The sequence below is a fragment of the Podarcis bocagei genome, assembly GCF_964188305.1.
Source record: "Podarcis bocagei genome assembly, chromosome: 1".
Taxonomy (NCBI): domain Eukaryota; kingdom Metazoa; phylum Chordata; class Lepidosauria; order Squamata; family Lacertidae; genus Podarcis; species Podarcis bocagei.
The window spans coordinates 118,003,673-118,030,398 of NC_138125.1; the positions used below are offsets into that span (position 1 = coordinate 118,003,673).

The window sequence follows — 26,726 nt, forward strand, 5'->3', positions numbered from 1 at the left end:
TCAATTGTGCATGCTCAATCTTCATTGGGTTGGGCTGTTTTGTTGTTGTTGCTACTTGTTTCATTAATTTTAAAAAATGTGTGTTATTTTACTTCTGCGGTTGGGAGGGACAGAAGAGTGTGATTTCTCTCACCTTGCTGTGCATTACCTTTACACACAGTGAAGCTCCTCCAAGCAAGCCCTGTGACTACCAAATGAAAGCATCCTAACAGGAACTAAATATAGCCGAAAAGATTTGACCAGAAAACAAAGTTGTGCATGCCTGCGTGTAAAAACTGTATTTATTGAACACTTACATTTTAAAAGAAAGCTTCTTCTTTTTTTAACATTTTTATAAAAGTGCTCCATGGCCAAGACATGATATACCAAGTTTATCCCAAAGTGAATACAAAAACAAAGAATTTACATTTCAAAACACTAACAACTTTGGGCTCAATTCGTCAGAAATTTCTGTGCAAACCTTGCTGAAATTTAAGCTGCAAGGACAGCCTGTGCAAGAAAGGTTTCTGACAAACTGGGCCCAAAATGTATGGTAGGTGGTGGCTAAGTTACATGGTTCATTCTCTGGTTCAGAGTGTGTTTCTCGGCTCAATTAGAAATGAATTCGTATTTGTCATTCAAGTTAACTGAGAGGAGAATATTGCTGTACAAGTATGCTCTTCTGAAGTTATTGGGCTCACAATGATAAAAGCCACCCTCCCCCTTTGGTATAAATAGATCATAAATAAATGTACAGCTGCAGCTATGAATACGTTACAACAGCATCTCAAGAGCATATTTTAGAAACTGGAGCTAAAATAACACTTTGGTAAAAAGACACATCAAGGATATCTTGCAGTTTAGCGAAAAGGAGGGGCAGAATCCAGCCAAAGTCAAGTATTTCTTAGTCCCATGTGCTTTACATACTCTTCAACTGAAATCAAGTGCACACTTTGGGTTGGATCATGTCCCACGATTTTTAAAAAACAATGCTATTTAGTAATGGAACACACCTCAGCAACGATTAAGCACATCTCACCCCCCAACCCCACCCCAGTATTGACAAGGAGGCATTTTGTGGTGCAAAAAGGAATAAATACATCAAAACGTTAAAATACTTTTACCCCATGTATAATGCCTCGGAAATCAGATAATTTATATGACTATTTAGAAAAATACTTCACATCTAACACTTTTTTTAATTGGCTAGACTTTGGGTGCAAGCCAGAGAAATGCAGGTGTTCTGAGTCCAAGAAAAGAAAAGGCACAGGAAAGGAACAGGAAAGGAAAGAGAAAAGGATGGAATTTAAGAATTTAGAGCAAGATTCTGCCAAACCTAAGCAAGCTACAATCTCATTGGTTTCATTCTCATTAAAACCAAGAGGGCTTCAGAGGGCTTAATTTTGGCTGGAACATGCCCTGAGACTATACTCAAGTGTCACTAATTCCAACCAGACGGAAGAGATCCAAGTTGCAGAGATTATGCCCTTATGTACACCACGGTTTTTAAGAAGGGGAAAATATTAAATTACCAATAAACCATGTTTTAGGAATACCATCTCAGTCTAAATGTGAGAAAAAGCATCCCCTGGCATGAAAGGTGCAACCACGAGCCATCATCATAATAATAATAATAATAATAATAATAATAATAATAATAATAATAATAATACGGTAGCACTGCCACTCAATTCAATAGGAAGTGAACTGTGTGCAAGAATAGGATATTGTACCAGCAAAGCAACAATGTGTTCAAGTGAGCAGTCCGGTCTATGGCACAAGTTTTCCCTATCCCAATGTAAAACTTTTTTTTTGTCAAGGCTCTAAACAACCATCACACTTTGTAAAAAGGAGGGCTACATTTGTAAAGGTACATTACCTATCCGTCGAACCATAATTTGTTTCAAAAATGCACAAACTGAAGGTTGTAGGAAAATATTCTTGCAAATAAACTATATAAAGATAAAATACGCTTTGAAGTTAGTTTTTACATTATTCTATAAAGTGCAGAGAAATCCTTCACACAGGGAACGAACTACCCCCTACGACAACAGGAGAAGTACAGCAGCTTTTGCATAGCATTACTTAGAGAAAGGTGATTCCCTTCAGTTCTTCAGGATGTAGGCGGTAGAGTCTCTTCGCGTTCTGATTGTTTCTTTGACACCAACAGGGCTGTGTCAGAAATGGTTGAAGGCGCCAAGTCTCCATTGAGAGTATGCCTGGAAGAGTATGCTGGTCCTACAAAGAGACAGATCGGGGTTTGTTTTCAACTGTGCCTTGGAAAATGTTGCATTTAGTCATTTCGGCTTGATGGCACACAAATGTTGTGCTCCATCCTATCCAATGTGCTCAGCACAGAACTATAGGGTGGGAAGAGATCAACATATGGCTGAAAGAAGCTTCTTAACCTCCCTTCATCTCTCCCTGCTGGACCTTGACAAGCTGGGTGCCTTATATAAAGTTAGACTATTTGACTATCCAGCCCAGCCTTGTCGACCCTGATTGACTCTTCAGATGTCCTTTTCCACACCTCCAAATGGGGCATGGCATAAAGAGAAAGGATCTAAGTTCGGCCCAGTAAAAATATACAGGTATGATTTCAATTCTTAAAAATTATTTGCACTCTATCTGGGGCTACTTTGAAAGTGACTTGGAAACTACAACTAATCCAGAACGTGGCCGCTAGACTGGTGACCGGGAGCAGGCACCAGGATCAAATAACACCGGTCCTAAACGATCCACATTGATTCCCAGTATGTTTCCAAGCACAATTCAAGGTGTTGGTGCTGACCTTTAAAAGCCTTGTCCCTGTATAATTGAAGGAACATCTCCACCCCCATCGTCCAGCCCAGACACTGAGATCCAGCTCTGAGGGTCTTCTGGTGGTTCCCTCGTTGTGAGATGTGATGTGACAGGGAACCAGGCTTCTTGGTAGTGGTGCCCTCTCATCAGATGTCAAGGAGATTAATAACTATACAACTTTTAGAAGACATCTGAAGGCAGCTCTGTATAAGGAAGTTTTTAATGTTCAATGTCTTATTGTGTTATTCTATCAGCTGAAAGCTGCCCAGAGTGGCTGGGGGAAACCCAGTCAGATGGGCAGAGTACAAATAATAAATGTATTATTATTATTACTAATATGAAAAAGTCTAGAGCAAGTCTCCCAAAGAAGCATGAACTAGTGCCAAACCTATTTCCATCAAGCACCAAATGATGAATACGGATATTTAGATACCCCAAATCTCTGAATTTAATTTGTGCTATGTGTGCGCAGAGCAATCACTTGCAGGCAGCACATGTATGTTTAAATGGCCACATTTCCCTATGAGAAAAACAGATGTGATCATCATTCCTGTATTTATGGCGAAGAAACTCACTCCTATAAACTAACATGCACTTCACAATGGGCAGCAGCATGCCTGTGCTTTGCCATTTTAAAAGTCTCCTACTTTTTCATACCTATGTTCAAAAAGTATAGATGGAGTCTACATGGAGGCTCTTGAATGTGCCAAAAGGCAAGCTGCAAACTCCTTGAGCACCCAGCTTGGCTGGGGCAATGCAGGAGACTACGTTGCTCATTGCTGTAGCTGAATTGTTATAGGATAGATAATGGCCGTGGAGTCTTCTATCTCAAAGCAGAACAAGAATCCAACTGAAGCACAAAGATAGTAGAATGCACATGGGTACACCAGAACTTACTGTCTATATCATCAGGGGGAACATCTACAGAAGGTTCTGGATCTAAGACTGTCCTTCTCCACCTTTGGGATAACCGGTGAGAGGATGAATTTGGTTCTTTTACAGAGTGACTGCTCCTGCAAATGAAATAGCATTGCACATTTCATTACGTGTCCTTAACACCCAAAGTTCTCTCCAGCTCATCTCACTTAATTTTTAAAATGGTCTTTGTTTGGTACACTTTCCTGAAGTAAGGTACCAAAAAAGTTTAGAGAGAGACAGGAGTTCTGTACATGGAAGGGATCTGCATGAGCATCTACTCACAAGAGAAGACCATCTTGTGTCACGTACTTGTGCTCTTTCTGAGAATCTCCTGCATGACAGGGCCTTGGTAAGGATAAATGTATAAGAGGCATGGGCAGGGCTTTGTGTTAAATCAGGAATGGCTGGTGGTGCTGCAGCATTTGATTTTAAAAGAAAACATATGCCCCAGATTCAGTGCCCAAGGTGATTCAAAGAAAATTAAACAGAAAGCAACCCAATGAAGTTAAAACAATGCAAAACAATTTCTTGAATAGGCAGGCAAACAATCCAAATTCAACCCCCCAAAATCAACTAAATAATAGTCGTGGGGTTGGATCCGGATTTGCCCTTTGGGGAAATAAAGAGCTCTTTCCGTTAGTGTAAGCGAGTGAGATCCAGCAGAGGCTCTCACTGAAAGAAGCAGAAGGCCATTTCTCCCTTCCCTCTGAAATCCCCACAGTGCCACCTCTCCCATTTGTTCTGCAGGGTCCTTAACCCTCTGAAACATGTTTTTTTTTGGGGGGGGGAGGATAGGGAAAAACAAATGAACAAAAAACCCCTCTCCTGTCCTTCCCTTTCTTTCATCGAGCGCAGCACTGTTGCAATGTGCCTAGTTAGCTGGTGACCAAGAGTTGAAGGCCCAGGCTCAGAAAAACACCTATACAGAGGATAGCTGCGAGGATAAAACTGGGAGTGAGAGGACCATGTATGCCACCTCTGGCTTCTTGGAGAAAAAAGGCATTATCTAAAAGAAATATAAATATATAAACAAGAGCTGTAACCAAGGCTGGTTCTTGGCTACAACTGGTGGTTAGTGAGAACAGAACTTAAACACAAGTCCTGGTTCAGATGACATGCTATGCCAAACCTTGGTTTAGTGTGACAAAGCAGTAAATAAAAAGTACCGGAGAGAAGCATGCCATCTGTCAGCTCCAGGAACCTGCATATTTGTGCCCGTCATGCAAAGAAGCTTTCTGTGGGTGGTATTCAACAATTAAATTTTACTCATAGTAGATCCATTGAAGTGAATGGACCTGACTTTGCCACGCTCATTCATTTCAATGGGTCTGGCTCTGAGTGAAACTTGGCTGAATACCATACTGCGAGTTTGGATTAACCAGGAAACAGATAACTGCTTTTTTATTTGAGACGATACGGGGCTTCATATAATAATAATGAAGAACCTTTCTATTTATTGGTTGGTTGGTTGGTTTCCAGACTTTAAAAAGTAATACGTTCACCATTTTGTACTTACCTCTCTGGATTACAAGTACCTGGGTGGCTAACAGAACGTTTCATCTAGAAAGTAATTTTAAAACAAAACAGGTTATTACATACTTCCTAATTCTTTGTTGATTATCTGTATCTTAATGATGATGCTTTCTTTAATAAAGAAAAAATAAGGGATGGATTGGGTGGGTGTTTGTTTTATTTTGAAGCAGGTAATTTTAAACATAGGATGCTGTCTCATATAGAGTCAGAATACTGGTCCATCTAGTTCAGTATTGCCTACACTGAACTGGCCAAACAATTAAACCCCTGTGTTGCAAACAATTATCAGTAATATCCAAGGCAAGTTTACCAAGTACAACAATGTGATGTCAATATAAACAATATAATCTATACACAACATTGAACAGTATGAAATATATGAAATATGCATCTGTACCAAATGTACAGAAATCTTATAAATCTCTGAAAGTCACAAATTATGCACTCTTGATGGATTCTCTTGGAAACATAGAACCAAATAAACGTAACTGTACATTTGGTTTTGCAGTTTTTCCTTGGATATTACTACAATGAACTAGCAGCAGCTTTCCTGGGATTCAAACAGGAAGTTGCCCAGCCCTACTTATTTATTTCATAAAATTTATAAACCTCTTGATTGCAAAAAAAACCACAACAACCCCAAACCCTCAAAGCAGTGAATATGTTGAGGACTGGACCAGGGTGCAACCTCCTGTGTACAACAAAGCAGATGTTCTATCATGGCCTCCCCTTTTGGAGGAAGGGCAACGTTAAAAACAGAAACACATAAAATAAAACAATAAACATAGATCCATTGTGGCCAGGTGGTTAGAGAGTGCTAACTAAGGCTGCGTGGTGGGGTGGCCAGAGTTCAAATTCCCATTCAACCACAAAGCTCCATGGGTAATTTTGGGCTCTTGGCCTACCCCACAGAGTAGTTGTGAGGATAAAACAGGGAGGAGCCATGTAGGCCGCCCCAGAGCTCCTCAGAGGGAAGGCTGGAGAAAAATGACAAACGTATTTCACTCACAAATAAATCCCGCTGACTTTATTGGGCACTGAAAGGCCTCACTGACTACCCCAAAACATATCCAAGTTTGCTTCCACACACACATGCAGCCAGGCATTTGCAGACACTTAAAAATGTAAACACTTGCCGTATTTTTTGCTCTATAAGAATCACTTTTCCCCTCCTAAAATGGGAAATGTGTGTGCATCTTATGGAGCGAATGCAGGCTGCGCAGCTATCCCAGAAGCCAGAACAGCAAGAGGGATCGCTGCTTTCGCTGCACATCGATCCCTCTTGTTGTTCTGGCTTCTGAGATTCAGAATATTTTTTCTCTTGTTTTCCTCCTCCAAAAACTAGGTGCGTCTTATGGTCTGGTGCGTCTTATAGAGCGGCGAAAAATACGGTATTTATTGGTGAGGATCGCAGCCATAATTACTCTTGAGAGAGGATCAACTCTTGAGAGAGGATCAACTTGGGGAAAGCAGACTATGGCAGTCTGGGGGAACCTATCCTTTTGAAAACCATCCTACCACCATACTCTCTCAAATTCTCTCCAGTCTGGGGGGGGGGGAGAGAGAGAGAGATTAAAAAATGTCCAACCATTTGCACAGGTGAAGGCGACACAGGAGAAACTAAAGGATCCGGATGAGGCAACTGAAACATCTCTGGCTTGAACTTGGCATTTGCTATTTTCACACATTCTTCGAGGGTCGTGATAAACGTGTCACAGGTAGCGCTGAGCAAGGAGGACGCTTCGTTCATATTCTGGAAACACGGGAAGCAATTGAGAAAGGTGAATTCACTTAACATTTGTGGCCTGATAAAAGCTTTTTGGTGAAACAAGAGACGCTGGCTGGGCAACACGTCAACTCTTTAATGAACTGCAAGCTTGTGTAGCATTCTTCTTGGCTTGTATTTTAGACTGACTCTGATGAACATTCAGCATTTGGGTAAAGCATTATCCTTGACTACTGGCAATGCTGCCTGGGGCTGATGGTGTCCCAACAGCCTCTGAAGGGGCCACAGATTTAATATCCCTGCTGTAAAGGCAGACAGAGATATAAAAGTAGGCCAAAACTCCGCTGGCGTTTCTGCTGTGGTGTAACAATTTTCTCTGGTGCAACGGAAGGATGAGCATTTTCATTTGCGAATGCCAAGGACCTGAAATTCCTGCTAACCAGGGTGGATAAAAAATAAATAAATCGGATTTTAAAAATTTAAATCGGATTTTTAAAATAAAATGCTTTTGAAGGAAAAATCTTTCTAGTTTTCTATTTAAGTTACATGCAAGTCGAAAGACTATTCATCAGGAAATAAGGATCTGTTTAAGTTTTTCATGTGTACTCAGTCTAATTATTTTTTTTTAAAAAAGATATTTAACCACAACAGTTAACAAACATGGATATACATGCTATAATGTTATTGTTTTAGTTAAACAAATTGTTTAAATTGTTCTTAAGGGAATGTTTATTTTTCTCCTTCCAATAAAGTACAGCAGAAAAGCTGTCCAAATATAAAGTTAACTTATTAAACCTCACAATAATTTCATAATTATCGCTGTATGTATTTCAAATAGTATAACCAAATCAGTAATTTTTGATATAACTGTAAAAACTACTCTGAAAATTGATTGTTCCAAAAATAAAGCCCTCATCTGATTGTAAATATTAAGATGATACCAGCAAGAATGAGTCTTTCTGTAAAAAAAAAAAAAATTAAATCAAGTCTTACTGACTAGTGATTTAAAGTGTGATTTAAATCAAATCCAACCTGCTGCTAAGTGTGCAGTCCTATACAAGTCTACTCAGAAGCAATCTCTCTTGAGTTCAGTGGGACTTGCTCCCAGGCAAATGGGTACAGGACTGCAGTTTCACACCCACTGTTTCAACAATCCGGTGCTGTTTCCCTATTTTCACCTAATGCCATTTTACCAATTGTTGCTGCTCTTTCTGCTTGTTTTTTGCCTGCCTTTTGCAATTAAGTTTTCTACTATTTATTTTGCTGTTTCATATTGATCTCTGTGGGTAATTTTATTTGTGCAGGCCCCTTTCAGTAGACCTGGAGATGAAAGAGTGATGTGTTTTTTATATTTATCTAAACATTTACATGCTGCCCCATAACAAAGTTCTGTGGGTGACTCACAATAAGTAAGTAAAAAAACAATCTGAATAGGAAGTCATAAAATCAAAAGCAACCTAAATACAACAGGAAAACAAAAACACACCAACAACTCCAATGTTAAAAACACAGTTTTAAAAACATGAGAAGACCAGACTAAATAGGCCATTTAATATATAGATAAACCAAAAGTAATTATTGAAACTAAAGAGTTGTATTTGGGCCCTACTGGACAAAGTAGTGGGTCCACCTTAATGCTGATGCTTCTCCTCCCAATCCAAAACAAATAATATTAATTTAAAAAATGATCCGATACCTCAATGCTGGGTGACAGGTGATTTTCATCATGGTGAACGTATTCTTGGATTGTATGGACCTGCTGCATTAGAAGGTCGCAGTAGAGACGAAGCTCAGACATTTTGGTTTTCAGAGATTCATTGGTTTCATTAACTTCTGCAAGGACATTAGGAAGCAGAAACTTCACTGGTCAGGTATGTAATTTCCCATGACAAGTTTTAAGATGTAGGCATTTACAGTGGTACCTTGGTTCTCAAAACGCTGTGGTCTAAACCACAGAGCCTAGGGATTGCTGATCAGAAGGTCGGCGGTTCGAATCCCCACAACAGGGTGAGCTTCCGTTGCTCTGTCCCAGTTCCTGCCCACCTAGCAGTTCGAAAGCACGTCAAGTGCAAGTAGATAAATAGGTACCGCTCCGGCGGGAAGGTAAACAGCGTTTCCATGCACTGCTCTGGTTTCGCCAGAAGCGGCTTAGTCATGCTGGCCACATGACCCGGAAGCTGTATGCCGGCTCCCTCGGCCAATAAAGCAAGATGAGCACCACAACCCCAGAGTCGTTCGTGACTGGACTTAACTGTCAGGGGTCCTTTACCTTTACAGTGATTATTGCTTTCATTTTATGGCGCAAAGGTCTCATTATATAGTAAGATTCATGTTAAATTGCAGTTTTAGGGGTTGTTTTTAAAAGTCTGGAACAGATTAATCCGTTTTGCATTACTTTCTATGGGAAAGCGCGCCTTGGTTTTGGAATGCTTTGGTTTTGGAACGGACTAAGTTTGAGAACCAAGGTACCACTGTATATTCCTTTAAACAAAAGGAATGTCTGACTTTTATTATTAGTAGTAGTAGTAGTTACATTTGTTAGTCGCTTTATACAACAACAACAACAACAAATGTCTCCAAGTGACTTAAGATAAAATACAAACAGGAGCCAGGGCCAATGAGCCAACTAATTTTTGCTCTGTCCCCATCCTCCTCCTATGATGGCAACACTGAGACTAAGGAGAAGGAAGCTGGTCGCCAGGACCACTGTCTAGACTGGATGTAAATAAGAAGATAGGCAGGTAAGGGTTGGCTAAGGGCAGACTGAGGTAGCTGGGGCAGGGCCCTATCCGTCCTAACAGACCAGCCTCCACACACTGTGAGCAGGGCCCATCTAGTCTTTTAATATCTCTAGGGTGCTTAGAAAATACTATGGGCATTGCTAGCATTAAGAAATAATAATGTAAGGAGCTGTAAACCTCAAAACCCCTCAAAAGTGTGCCACCTACTGCTATAAATAATTACTTTACATTTGCTGGGCATTTGACCGATAACTACAATAGTTAAAAACCAGGTGTTTTTAATAGGTTGCTTTTTCTTTTTATAAAAAAGAAAGTATGAGTACCTTTTTCTTTTTTTGTTCTGGTGTCTGCCAAACAGGCTTTCGAGCTCCCCAGAGCTACCAGCCACCGCTGTCGTTCAGCTGCATTAACGGCTTTCATGTAGAAATGCTGCTCCCCTGGGATGATTAACTCCATCCTGGTGCTGTCGGTCGGATGAACTTGCGACAGGGGCGAGATAAATTAGAAGAACAGATTTTTCAAAGACTGCCTGGAATTACAGAGTTAGTACTTCCCAGTTACGACTGTCCTACTTCTAATATCTTGCCACTGTGATCCATGCGACGGTCACCTCCAGGCTTGATTATAGTAACACGCTCTACACGGGGCTGCCCTTGAAGCTGACCCAGAAACTCCAGCGGGTGCAGAATGCTGCGACGAGACTCCTTAAGGAGTCCTCGCCATGGGATCACATTCACCCGGTGCTATACCAGCTGCACTGGCTCCTGGTGGAGTACAGGATCAGGTTTAAGGTGCTGGTTTTAACGTTTAAAGCCCTCTACGGCCTAGGACCCTCGTACCTACAGGGCCGCCTCTCCTGGTATGCCCCACGGAGGACCTTATGGTCAGCAAATAATAACATTTTATAGGTCCCGAGCCTCAAGATTAGACCCGGCCAGGTGGAACACTCTGTCACAAGAGACCAGGGCCCTGCAGGATTTGACATCTTTCCACAGGGCCTGCAAGACGGAGCTGTTCCGCCAGGCCTTTGATTAGGGTTCAGTCTGACTCCCTCTCCCCTTTCATAAGAACTTGCATGAAAGTGGCCTCCCAATTTTTCTCACAGGCTCATATAAGCTCAGCACAAACAGTTGGGCCTGGTGAGCATTTCAGATCCCCAACCCTAATCTGCGGGTTGCCATCTGATTGGATTTTATTCTGATCCTGATCTGATTTTAGGATGTATTTTAATTGATTGCCTGATTTTATGTTAATGTGTTATACATTTGATGTTAGCCGCTCTGAGTCTGGTTTTGGCTGGGGAGGGCCAAAATCAATATTATTATTATTATTATTATTATTATTATTATTATTATTATTATTATTATTATTATTATTATCATCGTCGTTGTTGTTGTTATTATTATTGTTATTATTATTATCATCTAGTATATCAATCCAGCATACTGTTCTCACAGCAGCCAACCAGATTCCTTTGAGGAAATCTGCAAGCAAAACCTGAGCACAACAGGGCTCTCCCCATGGGCAATTCCAAGCAATTGCCTCTGACAGTGGAGGTAGAATATAGCCATTGGGTGGAATTCAATGTTGCACTCTTCCAATCCCATGTAGATAGCTCAGTTGGTTACAGCATGGCGCTGGTAACACCAAGGTTGCAGGTTTGAACCACAGGGTCCCTTCCAACTCTACAGTTCTAGGATTCTATATCCCAATTGATCCAGCAGCACAAGCATTCCAGCCTGCCAGATGGAACAATACCCTCTCCCCTGCGCTATTCTGGGGGGTTCTCCCACCCCAAAAGCCTATTTCAGGGGGCGTGGGGGTCAAAGAGGGGGAAAGCCCCATTGAAAAAGCAGAGGTCCATGCACAGGGTGGTTAGGTGAATCCTGCCCATTGCATATCCACTGTTAGTCATACTCAGCATAGACCCATTGAAATTAAGGGACCTGACTAATCTAGGTTCATGAATTCCAATGGTCTACTCTGAGTGGCACTACCACCAGATATAACCCACAGTTTTTCACCTGAGTTAAGGAAAATAAAGGCAGCAGAGCCTCTCTGGGTGATTCTGGAGAACAGCGGGGTGACATTGGGCAAGAAAGAGGAGGGAGGAAAACCCAAAAAAATGAAGGAGCAAAGGGAGAACCAGACCCTCAATTACTGGACCTGTGACTATATACAGTAATAACATTTGTACTTGTACTAGGCGTCAAGCTGATGCTTGAAATAATCGGCTTATTTTGCAAAGACTGCCTAGCAGGACTGGGCGATATATCCTCCAAAACTGGTTTGAAGTCCATATTGTGATACCGGTTTCAGAGTTTTTGACCTGGCAATATATTGCGAATCATTATGTGTGTGCGTGCGCGCAAAAATCACAATGTGGTAAAAACTGTGAAGCCAGCCAATGCCACTACACAGCTCCATCCTTATTTCAGAAATTGTGATATATCGGTATATTACGATGTTTAGCTGGCGATATATTGCAATACTGGAAACCAGATATCGCCCAGCCCTACTGCTCACGTTAGATACCTCAGCCTAGAAGGTAAGGAGAGTTTTCTTATTGAGAGAGCCTACCTTTGATTTCACACACTGCCATCTTTATGCTGCCTTTGCTGCCTTTGCAAACATCATCCTGCGAATCGTAGTAAGACAATATCCCGTTATCAAGAACAAACCAGCGAGGCTGCCAGCCTAGGGAAACAGTGCAAACAGACAAAAACAACATTAATCTGCTTTGTTTCAAAATGCAATTATCACACACAAGCAACAGCACCGTTCCTCAGCTTAGACCCTTAGTTGTAAGCAAGATTTAAGTCTGTTTATGTAATGTTCAAAATCAAAACAGACACACACATTAATAACATACAAATACAAATCGACATTTCCCAGACGACTGTATCTTTGCCAGCTCTGTCAAAGTCCCGTACTATATTTAAAAACTCATGAAATAATTAATGCTATTTGACTAAGTTATAGTGAGAGAAGATCCACTGAAATCAGTGGACAAGTTACATACCGACCAACTTAAATCCACGGATTTATTTGAGTCTACCCTGAAAATGACTTAGTTAGTTAAGGTAGTGGGGAACCCTTTGCCCTCCAAATGTCGCTGAACTAAACTCCCATCATCTACAGAAAGCATGGCCAGGGATGCTGGGAGTTGAAGTTAAGCAATACCGGGGGTGGGGATATATTGGGTACCAACCAGCACTTTTGGTTGTTCAGATACTATCAGTAAGATGTAAGAACATAATGATAAAATTCAGTTTAGTCGCTATTCTGTGGGCTACTGTGCTGGCACAGCAGCGCAAATCAGGATGAAGGCACCAAACACCAGTACAAGTGGGATTTTTTTTAATGTTTGGTGTTTTATTATGTTTTTATATGTGCTGGAAGCAACCCAGAGTGGCTGAGGCAACCCAACCAAATGGGCAGGGTATAAATATAATTGTTATTATTATTATTATTTGGTGTCCTGGGCTTGTAACTGCTCCTGTCTCCAACATGCACAAAGTTACTAGCATGGCACTGGTAACGGCAGTCAAGGGAAGAAGTTGGGCAATGGTCCCCCAATGTAGCTCTAATGAACAAAGCTGTGGAATCTGTTTAGATCTGCATTTGGAGTGGGGAGTGGAATTGGCATATACAGTGGAACTTAATCTGTTCTGGGAACCCGTTCGACTCCCGAATCCGTTCGCAAACCAAGGAGCAACTTCCGATTGGCTGCAGGAGCTTCCTGCATTCAAGCGGAAGCTGCGTCGGATGTCCAGCTTCCAAAAAACGTTCGCAAACTGGAACACTTACTTCCGGGTTTGCATCGTTCGGGGGCCGATTTGCTCGGGAACTAAGCCATTCGGGAACCAAGGTTTGACTGTACACAAGCAGGAAGCCTTGTTTGGATGAAAACTGAACCAGTTTAATCAGCAGACTAATTAATGTGTTCATTTATCAATGGGAGGAAAAAATTTAATCAATAGGGCACACTTTGGGGTGTGTGTCTCTTTTTATTCCGACATGCAAAAATGCCACCCTGTGTTGAAAATACAATATTTAATGTGTACTGTATTTTTTTTAAGTGATTTATCATGAGACATAGATCTGTAATTAGTAGACAACCCTAGCAATATGCTGAAGTCCCTGATCACAAATGCAGAGAGTGGAGGGACAGAATCTGAGTGTGTCCTTTTCCCCCACTGGCAAGGGGCAGGTAGTTGAGTACTGTAGTGCTTTAAACAACAAAAAGATCAAGAGGGAGATGTAAAGGATGCTTACTGTGTAGATTTCACAGCTCTGTGCCTGTTAATTCATGCACAACAAAGCTGATAAGGAAAAAGGATAGCTCACATTTACCAGCTGCTTTTAGGAGCATATGAGATTAAATCTGTAAGTGCATTTAAAGCACTAAGCCGACACATCTGCCTCGCAAGTCACTGATATCTCCACCTAAAGGAAGGCTCTATGAATCTGGTATGACAGCCTGTCTGAACAATACAATGCTACAAGTGTACATTTGGCACTGGAGGAGAAAATGCACCGTTACTACAAGGAAACCCAATCTTATAAGCAAGAACTGTCTGCATTACAGCCGAGTGTTTTGTCCGCCATGTGTTCCAACCAGTCAAGATCTATTCATGGGAACAATGACATTCCTGAAGGAAAGCACATAGGTGAGTATCACTACAGATCATAAAAAACCCTAAATCTGGTGCACGCCACAGCACAACAGACACTATTTCCCAGTGGAGTGTTTTTTGCCACCTGCAAATGTGCTTTGGTCAAAACGGTATGAGGAAATATGATAAAGAATGTATGGGTTAATGATCCAAGACAAATCAATTCGCAAGTTCAAAAAGACAGACCTTGCTATCTAAGCCTATTGCAGGAATTTGAACTTGATTCAAGTTGAGCAGAATGAGAAAGGAACTGCAGAATTAAACAAACCAATCAATCAATCAATCTTTATTACGGTCCAGAGACCCAAGAAATCATTACAAATCAATACACAATTCATACAGCCTACCTCCAGGTTAATCAAGCATTTTGTTTAGAATATAGGGCTCATTTGTTCTTGCAACCACCGATAAAAACTTTGCCACTGCTAACGTTCTAGCATTTGTCCCGTCTTCCAGTAGGAACCTGACATAGTGAGCCTCTGATTTTCCCGGGAAAGGTACCAGCAAGGGTATTAAACAAAGTCAGTGGTGCTGCAGTTAAGGTAGAGACCCGATGAAGCAGCTTATGGGATCTGCTGCAATGGAACAAAACAGCCCTGTTGTTCTGGCAAGTAAGAAAGCCTTTTCAACAAAATAAAAGGAAACAGCATCCTTTGCTGTCCCAGTGGCCAGCCCTGTAAAATGAGAGAACAAACTGGGACGAATGAATAAATCAAATAAAATCCTCATGAGTTGGTGGAATTTATTCAATGATTCATTCTACTTGCCCTCTATTATCTATTATCTCTTTATGCTTTAAAGTGCAAATGTATTTTCAGCAAGTATTTCACTTGTATACTCCTTTAAATTAATAACCTACTCAAGAAAATTTCCGTAGTGTTCTCTCTTATCTCATTGCACAACGTTTGTACACCCAGTCCTTATCTAGCGAATGTTGGTTACAGACACAGCTTCTTCAGAAAGGCCCAAAAATTATTAAAGTAAAAAAATGAGAAGCTGAAACAGTGCTAGTAGAATATTAAATTTCTCCAGTATGATTTTTTTTAAAAAAACAACAACAACACCTCAGTATGTACCAGTTTGGGATTAACAGATCTATTTTCTGCCTCGGTCAATTTTGCATGTGTTTGTTCCATAGTCTGGCTCTGTCCATTTCTACATTAATCTGCAACTTTTTTCCATTCAGAAATTAATATTTAAATGTGTATTTTAAATATGCACTTAAGTATGTACCTTATCACAATATGCATATTTAAATACCTATTTTTATTTCAGTGTTACATTTCTAAATGTATTCTGTCCTAAAATATGCATTTTGATACGTTTTCCGGGAGGGAAAGTATATTGCAAAATTTGGAAATGTACAAAATCCCAAGGATAATTTATGGTGTGATCTGTGTATTAGCCTAGGAGTTCCAAACTACCTAGGTCAGTCTTCTTAACAAAATGCAGACCAACCAAAAACCTCCTCCGTCCCCTACTACCACTACTGTATTGTGTATAATTGGCATGTCTTGCATGGTTGTCGTGCCAGCGGGGATAGTTTAGTGGGTGGGTGGGTAGGGGCGTGGAGGCTGCAATGCGAATGGTCTTGCCTCCCACAAATCAAAACTGCAAGACCTGACCACCAGCCATCATTATCAGCAGAATCAATCATTCGTCTAGGTTTTCAGTCATGTATTGATATGACACACCAGCTGCAGCCAAAGTAATCGAGCATCACTGTATACATGCGTGAACATCTGTATGGCTGGCAGGCAGTCATAAGCCATTCCTTCCTAACCAATCTCCCCCAACCAGCTACTTCAGCAATCCTTGTTGCCTTGGAGCTTGCCTGTTTCATTATATTTTTGTATACATTTTTAAGTTGCATTTTTTAAAAAAAAATAATAATTCCATTTTTGAAAGCTACCCTGGAAATTTCAAGGAAGGGAAAGGTATAAAACGAACAAATAACAACTTGTGCTACTTTCTTCCCCTGCATTTCTGCCAAGCGATGGCTCCAACATCTTACTAGCATATGGTGACAAGGAGGGTCAAATATCTATTGTATTCTCAACATACCTGCACAGTAGGGGTTCTTTTTCATTCACATCTACTTGCTTCCTTGAACTGCCCCAAAGCTATCTTTGAATGTCAAGGTTCATCACCAGGGTCTTATTTGTTCAAATAGCACCATATGTGTGCCGGGGCTGCTTACAAAGAAGGAGAAAACAAGTCTACTCCAGGGGGCTTACAATCAATGGAAGTGGAGTGAAGTGGGGGAAAACATGAGATTATTTCTGTTAAGCTTAGTTCCTGCAGGGTATTGGCTCTATGGGGTTGTTCTGATAGCTCCATAGAACAAGTATATGAAATGTTGTCTGTCCTTTCAGACAAGATACCCTCTCTGTCTACATTCAACAGAGTTTGCTGTGGTCATGTGAAGTCTCTAAATTTGCTGAAGGGGCCTGGGTATAATTAAATGTCATATCATGCTAGAGATCAAATAGTGTCATGTTAGGAATTATGGCTGGGGCAACTCTACAAAATGCTTCTGAACCCTTTTACTGTAATTATTTTTCAACATTTCCTTCTGTTACTTCCCCCTCCCCCAGCGATGCAATGCAACTCCAAGCCCTCTTTTATCTGTCAGCAGCCATATCTGCCATTATCTCTGTGTGCAGCCTTATTTACTCAGCCAAGTTGCTAAATTTAAAGCAGGGAAGCTACTGTTAAAAGCACAGGCAAACAGAGTGCAACTTTAATTACACCTGCAGTCACCATATATATTTTGGGTAAGAGCTCTTGAGATAGGATGATAGATAATAAAAGAGGGAAGTTCTGGTGAGAACCTAGATGTGATGAAGGCAGCCAATTTGCCCTTTAATTGTCTCCTATGTTTGCATTTAAAATTGGCAAGTGAAACTTGGTAGGAACCAAGGTAGGGAACCTGTTTCGGCAGGAAAGCCACATTCCACTCAGGAGACACAAGCCGGTGCCCCAGGGCATAGCCATAGCAAAAAGTGGAGGAAGCAAAGAATGCAAACATCACCTCTGTACAGTAGATGAGCTCACTCATGTACCCTCAGCTACCCTCCATTCCGGGAAGCAAGAGGCATTGTCAGAGTTCAGGAACACATTCCAGCCAGGCAAGAGCACTCAAAGAGGGTGTGACCCAGGACCAGAAAGGGGTGCCTCTGGGAGGGAATGGATTGGCCAGGAAAGTCTCAGGGGCCAGACAGAGGAGCTTGGAGGGCCGCACCCAGCTCTCAGGCCCTTGGTTCCCCCACCCAAGTCATGGAGCAAAAGGGCAGCATTCAAAATTCGCCAGGCACATTTTGCACCTGACTATCGGCCACTTGCGACCAAGTGAAGCTCCCTGATGTCTCTGCCATCTGAAGGTGCATGCCTGGGGATCCTTGGATCTTGACTATTTTCACACACTAGCAACACATCCCGCTAAATTCAGCAAGTTATATTTTATCTGCACCATTAGAATGGATTTCAGGAACCCAAAAGTCATACTGAGAAATACGACTTTCGAGCTGTCTGGCAGAAACACGGCAACAAGGCATTCTGTTTTGGTGACTGTAGCCCTGATTTAAGGAGCCATTTGGCACCAAGCTTATATGAGTTTCTAACACTGCAAAATGGGCATATGAGGGAGCCCCCCCCTTTCCACACACAATCACCTCTCCTCTCCGCCCTGTGGGGCTGCCAACTATTTTATCCAGTCCAGCTCTAAGATTTCATTTCATTTCCCTTTTAATTTGCATACCGCCTTTCTATATTACTATACACATGGCGGCTTACAAGCTGAAGAAACAACAAAATAAACAGCAAAGATCGCACACCTAATAACAACCCGGTATGAAAAGAAACTCATGATGACTTAAAAACAAACGACTTCTATCAAATGAAGCAATATCCTATAACCCATTAGAAGACAATAAGGAAAGATGAGGTAAACTTGGGGGGGGGGGAGATGGATGCACACCCAGCCCCTATCCTGGAGGACTTTTGACAGGCAGCAAGGATTGTTTCCCACCCCACATTAAATGCCCATAGACTAGCATGTGTGGGAAGGGGTTCTCAGATTAGGGGGCTGGCAGCACTAGGCCAAACGCAGGAGCGCACGCTTTGAAGCGGCAGCCTCTTGCTTCCCCAGCCCTAGCCAAGCGCGCCTTCCATTCTGCCAGGCAGAAACCCGGTCCAAGCCGCCCGGCTGCCACCCTCAACCCGGAAGCCGGCGCCCGGGCTCCAGCAGCGTAGCCAGGGACGACGACGGAACAGCAGCAACGGGCGGGCGGCCCTCGCCCAGGTGCCCAGGACGCCCCTCACCTGTGATGTAATTGGTCCACTTGTACAGAACTCCTTCCATAGTTCAGCGGCGCGCTTCGCGCAGCATCCTGCTCGCCCTCCTCCGGAGAAAAGGCAGCAGGAACGGCGCGGGCCCTCTCTCCCCTTCGGCGCTCTCGAGCAAACGCGGCGGCGGCGGCGGCAACCGGCCCCGCTATGTACATGGACGGCTGGGTGGTTTAGCTTAGCGGGGGAGCAGCGGCAGCCGCCTTCGGGTCCGGCTGGCTTTGGGGGTGCTGCGCGGACTGGGTTGTACGGGCACGTGCGGCAGGAAGAGGAGCGGCGGAGTCATGCATTGCCTATGCACATCGCAGCCACTGGGGAAACAAAGCGGTTACCAAACCCTCTCGCACAGGCTGCGGCTGCCTCCCTCTTCTCCTCGCCGGCCTCTTTCTTTCTTTTTCTCCTTCCCCTTTTCCCCCTCCCCCCCACCTTTCTCGGGCCTTTGCGCTTGGTGCCATTGACCCCGACGTCTCATTTACTTCCTGGATGAAAGGGGCTGGTGGATGAAACAAAAACAAAAAAAGGAAGCTACGCGCACACGCATTTGGGCTGCTTGCCTCCACCGCCGGTCCGAAAACTCGAGCGCCACGTCTGCACTGCAGCCTTTGCCGGGCGTAATTAATATATATTATATAGATCTACCCTGCATATATGCGATCGCTCGCTCTGCGCATTGAGCACGGCGGCTTTCCACGTTTAAACACACCCGCTCGCCTTTCTATTCTGCCTGGCCCGCTCGCTGGGCATCCCGCTCGAGGCTGCAACCCTTATGCTCTCATCTGCTCGGAAGCAGCTCTCCAATGAGGGGACTGACTGGCGGGACTGAATTCCGAACAGGCACGCACAAGATCGGGCTCCGGCTTTTGTTTTTTAATTTGAAAAAAGCGTCTCCTTCGGCCTCCCCCACCTCGGGCGCAAAAACACCATCGCGCAGAGAAAAAACGCTGCAGCGACGCCGATTTGCAAACGTCGCGGGGGGACCGAGGAGGAGCTCCCCTTCCCGATTACAAATCTGCTATCTCTGCATCCACCTGAAATCCTGCCCACTTGGGCCATCCTTCCCCAAACGAATAGCTACCATCGCTCTGCCTAGATGGGGATGCGGGAGGAGACCTTCAGCTCCGGGGATTAAAGCGGCTCCGCGCCGTCGTGCCGCCCCCCGAAAGACCTACATGGGGAAGGCGGAGGAGGCAAAGCGGGCCAGCAGCGCAAGCGGGGCACATCCCGCGCCGCCCGCGCGTCCGCCGGAAGGAGGCGAGGCGAGACAGAGGCTGGAGCAGCCCAGTGCCGCGCCCCTCTCGGCTCCCGTGACGTCGAACAATGCCAGTGCCACGCAGCCCCGGCGAGCAGCGAGGCAGATCCCGCAGCCGCGATCTCGTGCTCCAGCAGCTATGCACTTCGCCGCGGGGATCTGTTTCTTCCTCCAGGCTTTCGCCCTCGTAACCCTCCCGGCGGACGGGCAGAAGAAGGAGGAGGGCGCCTCCGCCGACGAAGTTCAAATGGAAGTTGTGCACGTCCCCGAAAACTGCCATCCGAAGAGCAAGAAGGGGGACCTGCTGAATGCCCATTACGACGGGTACCTGGCCGGGGAGAAGTCCAAGTTCTATTGCAGGTAAGGCAATCCAGAGCTTGCTTTGGGACTCGGCGCACGCCGCCGGATATATAAAACACAAGGAAGCGGTACTTTGAACGCAAAAATAAAAGGTTTGGCAACCTGAATGTTGGGTTCCAAAGTCAATGTGAGTTGTGCCATGCAATTTATGAAGTAAAACTCAATGTCTTTAAGGGGGGGCGGTGTTATTCCAGCCTTGTACAATATCCTTCCTTGATCATCCGAAAATCACAGAAGTTTTCAGAATCGCTTGATAACATGTATGCATATGTTTTACATGTGCAGTATGTATGGGTCAGAGGGCCACCACCATTATTTTCTTCAGGCATGTGGAGAGTGGGTCATAGGCCCTAGTGGGTCAAAGGCCCCTAGATATATGCTATCTAGGCACGCATGCACGCACTACGGCCTATAACCCATCATTTGGAAAATGAAACCAACTTGGTTTAAGAAGGAATTTTGATCCTAGCTTATATGTGTGTGCAGTATTAGAAACTCAGATATACAGGGTGAGTCCTTTAAAAGAGGCTCCGTGGATACAGAGTACACATATTCCACGGGGCCTCTTTTAAGAGACTCGCCCTGTATAAGCTAGGTGCCAAATGCCTCCTTAAACCAAGGTTACAGTTGCCAAAATGCCATTTCTTGTGATGTGGGTGGTGCTGTGGTCTAAACGACTGAGCCTCTTCGGCTTGCTGATTTAAGGTTGGCGGTTTGAATCTGCTTGACGGACTGAGCTCCTGTTACTCTGCCCCAGCTCCTGCCCCAACCTAGGAGTTCAAAAGCATGCCAGTTCAAATAGGTACCGCCATGGCAGGAAGGTAAACGGCATTTCTGTGCACTCTGGTTTCCGTCACAGAGTCCCTTTGCGCCAGTAGTGGTTTAGTCATGCTGGCCGCATGACCCGGAGAGCTGTCTGTGGACAAACACTGGTTCCCTCGGCCTGAAAAGCGAGATGAGTGCTGCAACCCCATAGTCCAGGGGTCGTTTACCTTTACCTTTTTTCCATAAAGTCTTATTTTTCAAATGATGGACTGACTGTTTGATTATCAGTTAAACCTCTGGCTAGTTCAGATGACAACCTTGAGCTGGGTTTAAAACTTTGAGAACTTAATGAAGAAAATCACTTTATCCAGGGACAGCCCAGATAAATTGGCCTATTCCAACCTCTTTTTCTTAATGGTGACATGGGCCATTCATAACGTAAGAATATCCTTCACAACTGTAAGCACGGCAGTGGGGTGGCTTTGAAGATAAGCTACAACAGTTAGCTATAACGTTGTTCACCACTCAGGCTGCACGAAAAAGCATTTTTGTTCCTGCAATTCATTCTGATATAATTCTAAGGGATGTGGTATTAGTGTGTGAAAACCGTCCAGATCCAAGGGTCGCCAGGCATTTAAGTACAAATAAATGTTGACCAAAAATGATGTGCTTGTATACTGAACTTGGTTCTTAAACCTGTAAAATATTAAATGTCTCTCTCTCTCTCTTTTTAATATTTCTTCGTAGTCGAACACAAAACAACGGCCACCCAAAATGGTTTGTCCTTGGTGTCGGACAAGTAATTAAAGGTTTAGATATTGCAATGCTGAATATGTGTCCTGGAGAGAAACGGAAAGTGATCATACCTCCATCACTTGCCTATGGGAAGCAAGGCTATGGTAAAGCAAGGCTGCATGTTAAGGCGAATAGCCATTCTCTCTACTTTAGCTGTATTGCTTTAGCCTATAGAGAAGGAACTGGGATCTATCTATCTATCTATCTATCTATCTATCTATCACATTTCCAACCTCTTCCCTACTTGTTACTTATTCACTGGCATTTTGTAATGGCTGTAACCATTCAATTCAGTTCAGTTTTGTTGCTTTTGTACCTAGCTTTATGGTTCAGTTCAAGCATGTTGCCAATCCATTGTTTGTTTGATGACCAGAAGTAGCCCCACAGGTTTGTTTATAGCCTCCTTTTCCTCTCCTCTTACGTGCAGGTTTCTTCCTTTGCTTTCAGCATTTTCCTGACCCTAGTTTGTCCTGATGTTGAAATTGGCAACCTTTGGTTAGTACCTTGCCTTCATGAAACCACTGCTTGGATTGAGTTTCTAAATCCTGGTTAGCACTATCCATAGTTTGTCAGTTTGAACATCTTAATGAATTAGCAAAATCCAGGAACTGAGGAAGGGAACCCCATGTGCAAGGAGGGAACATTAAAGCTGCAGGGCTCTCCCAGTCCCTGCAAAGGTTTGGCTTTATGTCTGAACTGATCTTAATTTTAGACCCATACCAGAGTAATGTTGATCACTTATCTTCCCAGTCAGAGTGATGTTGACTAAGCCTTCACCATGACTCCAGTCCAGCTAAACTTAGTTGGAACTTGAGATAATTGTGACTGACTTGTCCAATGAGACTTAATCCCATCTAACGTTATTGGGCTGAAACCTTTGCCTTTTGAATCTTAGCTGGAACTGATGAATCTTTAAATATCCAGGTGCCCAGCTTTGACCTCACTGTGATTTGACATCTGACATGCACAATATCTCTGTAGGCCAACTTGTGATTCAAAGTCTGCTGAAGCGAGTAATAGATTTGACCATCATACCTCAACCAGATTTAACATACCTTGATTTCTCAATAGGTATTCTCGACGTGCAAAGATGCATTGCTTGTTTGCTGAATACTAACTGTGACTATCTTTTTTAGGCTGAACTTGAAGGAGGCCTTTCTTTCCACGTACAACACTCTTATATTCTTTCAGAGCATTGTTTGTGCATGCTGAGCAAGATGGCACTAGTTTTGAATGTCAAGAATGCATGTGGCTTTCTAGAACTTTTCACGGGTTTTCCTGTGGTATGTATTACTCTCAAAACTGCTTGCGCTTAAATCTTTTTCCTTTCTTTAGTTTAGCTACTAACTCTAGAAACCGAGCAGTTGTGTTGCTGAAGCATGTGTGAGGATTTCTACTAAACAATTTTAAGGGGGGGAAAGGTCTCTGGGCCCAGCACAAGGCAACTTGTGACCTATTGGACACACCAGGCCAGATACATATAATGATCACCCATACACAGAGATTCAGTTAAGTCTCCTATTGTTGCTTCCTGAGACATTTACACAAGGAACGTGTCTTATCAACCTGACAGGCTGGTGAGCTCTGTTCAGTGTAGGGGATCACACTGTCTTAGCCTCTACATAAAAGTTTCTAATTTCATTTTTATTTATTGTGAGTTCTGTATATGACGTTTGATCTCCCTTAGTTCTCGGAGAGGATATCTATTGCAGTATTTTGCTTTCAGTGCAGTATGTGGAAACTCAAAAATAAATTATAGGACCATCAGCAGATGCCTTATACACTGAGGCAGATCAATGTCCCATCTAACCCAGTATTATCTTCATTGACTGACAGCAACTTTGAAGGGTTTCAAGTAGGATACCTTCCCAGCCCTACCTGGACATGCCAGGGATTGAACCTACGACCTGCATGAAAAGCATGTCACTCTAGCACTAATCTTTTGTCTGAACTGCCATACTTTTAGTCTTCATCATTTTAGATGAGATCCCAAATTTTGTATTTGGCAGCTGCAAGTGCATGGCTTGCAAAATACTTGTTTCGGACTGACTTTGGAAGCTTTCTCCTTCATTACTGGTACCTGTCTGCCATTATCATTATGCTTTCTTTTTCAAAAGCTGCTAAACTTTGGTACAGTGGTACCTCGGTTTACGAACTTAATCCATTCCAGAAGTCCGTTCTTAAACCAAAGCCATTCTTAAACTGAGGCACGCTTTCTCTAATGAGGCCTCCTGCCGCCGGTGCCCTTCTACCGTTCAGCTTCCATTCGTAGACCGAGGTAAAGTTCGCAAACCACAACACTACTTCTGGTTTTGCGGAGTTCATATACCGAATAGTTCGTAAACAGGGCTGTTCTTAAACCGAGGTACCACTGTATCCCTTTTGATACAGGAAGATATTGTATCAAACCAGAAGATAAACATGGATTTCCTTTGAAGCCCATTTTCCTCCTTGAGGTGGAGAAACTTTTATCCCTGAAATCTTAACCTTGCCTACTCCAAAAATCGTATTTCAAGTTATGTTTTTTTTAGTGGAATGGCTGTTCATGCTTGATTGACTAGATAGCCATTTCATATTTATCAAGTAGCTTTCTGACATTCATGAGGAAAGTGCTGGCCTTAGTCCAATGTGGGGGCCCCTGAGTGAACTAGAGGGATGAAGTTCTCCCTGTGGTCTTCCCTGAAGCCTCGCCCAGCAAAGGCCAATTGGCAATGCCGATGGACAAAGGCAGGGCCTAGGCCAGGGGGTAGGCAACCTAAGCCCCAGGGGCCGGATGCGGCCCAATCACCTTCTCAATCCGGACCGTGGACGGTCCAGGAATCACTCTGTTTTTACATGAGTAAAATGTGTCCTTTTATTTACAATGCATCTCTGGGTTATTTGTAGGGCATAGGAATTCGTTCATGCCCCCCCCCCCAAAAAAAATATATAGTCCGGCCCACCACATGGTCTGAGGGATGGTGGACCGGCCCACGGCTGAAAAAGGTTGCTGACCCCTGCCCATGGCCATTGACTTGCCATCCCCCACCCCAGCCATTACTGATGGCTGAAGCACAGACCACATTTTTCAAGCAGCTTTCTGAAAATGACAAAACGAATCTGGTGGAACTGTTGTTGTTGTTTTTTGCGAGTAAGCAGTTTACTAGTTTAGAATGGCTTGCCAATATACTTAGGGCACAATCCACGTGGGAATACACCCCAAAAAAGAGTGTGTATAAGGGAACATCCAGTTGTATTTTGCCCCTAATAATCAGGAGGGCTGCCTCAAATTCAAAGTAGTCGAACCTGGCGAAGTATTTAAAAAACAAGTATTTATACGAGAGTCCATAATTTACACATTTCCAAATAACCATAAAAAATACTCCAGTTTGTGGTTAAGATGATCTGTCAGATGTGTGTGCACGGTTCCCAAAATGGTCTTGTTACATTTTTAGAACCTGCAAAGATTCCACCTAACGCAACACTGATCTTTGAGATTGAACTGTATGCAGTAACGCAAGGACCCCGCAGTGTTGAAGCATTTTCTCAAATGGACCTGGATAGTGACAAAAAACTCTCAAAACATGAGGTAACACGGGTCATATTCTGATGTTCCCCGTTATAGCATCTAAACCTAAATTAACACCATTTTCAATACGTAACAAATCTGTCGATTGTTGTTCCTTTAGATAGACCATTACCTGAAGAAGGAATTTGAAAGAGATGGCAAGAAACGCGACCCTTCTGTTCATCAAGATGTTTTGCTTGATATATTTAAAAAGAATGACCATGACGGAGACGGCTTCATATCTGCCAAGGAATATAACGTCTACCAACACGATGAACTATAACAGATCATTGCTTAAAAGTCTGTGTGGCAGGAATGGGGAATCTGCAGCCCTGCCAATGTTGTTGGACTTCTGCTCCCATCAGCCCAAATCAGCTTGGCCAGTGATCAGGGATGAGAGGGGATGCAGTCCAACAGCAGCTAGAAGGTCACAGGTTCCCCATCCCTGTCTGTTTTATGGACATTTGGATCCCAATTCAGCAGTTCCTCCCATGCGCACATGGAGCTTTCACAAGGACTTCCCCATGCCCTTCAGTGGAGGGGACAAGGCTTTGTTCACAGCATTACCCACTGCATTGAAGGTAGTAGGAAATCCTGCTATTTGAGCCCCAAATACACATTGAAGTGAAGATGTACCTGTGGAGCTGTCACTACATTTGTAACCAAGTACACAGCTTTTTGTGATTACACTCTTCAGCCCTGTTTGATTTCCCTGGGATTTGTCCATTAGATTAATGGCTTTAACCAAAATGGAATTTCTTTGTCACATAATATTTCGTGTATGTTGGTTGTGGGAAATTTTTTATACCTTTTTATCATGATTAAAAATGTTACTGAAATGATAGGGGTGGCTCCACATTCCTTGTAATTCTTATGAAATAATCTGAATTAAAGTTGTAAGAGTTAACGGGGAATTTACAGCTATGCCAAATATAGTGTTGTTGCTGATGAAGTAATTTCCCCTTTTTGTGTGTGTTTTCTCCAAATTGCCCCCCACCCCTGTGGCATCTTTACTCCCCTCATGGTTAACATTCATTCTGAAAATCTGTGGGAGCCATTTTTGGAGCAGATCCATAGTTGCCTTAATGGCACTGAAGCTCAGTTGCACATTTTCACTTAATGGCCTGATTCACACATAATGCTAGCCCATGGTTTGTTTAGCCAAAATATGGCTTATTGCAGTGTCCAAAAATTAGCCAAGTAGACTAAGCATGTGGGGTTCTTTGTCTGCTTTTTTGGCAACAAACCAGCATGAAACCATAGTTTTGGCTTATGAACTGTGGCT

At 43.1% G+C, this 26,726-nt stretch overlaps 2 protein-coding genes across 5 annotated transcripts; one reads left to right on the plus strand and one right to left on the minus strand.

Annotated features, from left to right (window-relative positions):
* Positions 1-477: 477 nt before the first annotated feature.
* Positions 478-20,030, minus strand: PLEKHA3 (pleckstrin homology domain containing A3). Of its 4 annotated transcripts, none has more exons than XM_081183380.1 (9): positions 19,895-20,030; positions 18,702-19,036; positions 12,280-12,396; positions 10,023-10,178; positions 8,655-8,791; positions 6,821-6,985; positions 5,216-5,259; positions 3,679-3,794; positions 478-2,217 (listed from the first exon to the last, which is right to left on the minus strand). In XM_081183380.1, exons 2-9 carry the CDS (start codon positions 18,739-18,741, stop codon positions 2,093-2,095), a joined length of 900 nt encoding a protein of 299 aa, XP_081039506.1. In that variant the 5' UTR covers positions 18,742-19,036; positions 19,895-20,030; the 3' UTR covers positions 478-2,092. The 4 variants fall into 4 exon arrangements, with proteins under 4 accessions (XP_081039506.1, XP_081039507.1, XP_081039508.1 ...); XM_081183381.1 differs by having other exon boundaries at positions 19,801-19,941; XM_081183382.1 differs by lacking the exon at positions 19,895-20,030 and adding an exon at positions 19,754-19,874.
* Positions 19,895-26,285, plus strand: FKBP7 (FKBP prolyl isomerase 7; the record flags this gene model as incomplete). Its single annotated transcript, XM_081183420.1, has 4 exons — positions 19,895-20,334; positions 21,847-21,998; positions 25,329-25,462; positions 25,563-26,285. The coding sequence occupies 4 exons, from the start codon at positions 19,895-19,897 to the stop codon at positions 25,722-25,724; spliced, it is 888 nt and encodes a 295-aa protein (XP_081039546.1). The 3' UTR covers positions 25,725-26,285.
* Positions 26,286-26,726: the final 441 nt, after the last annotated feature.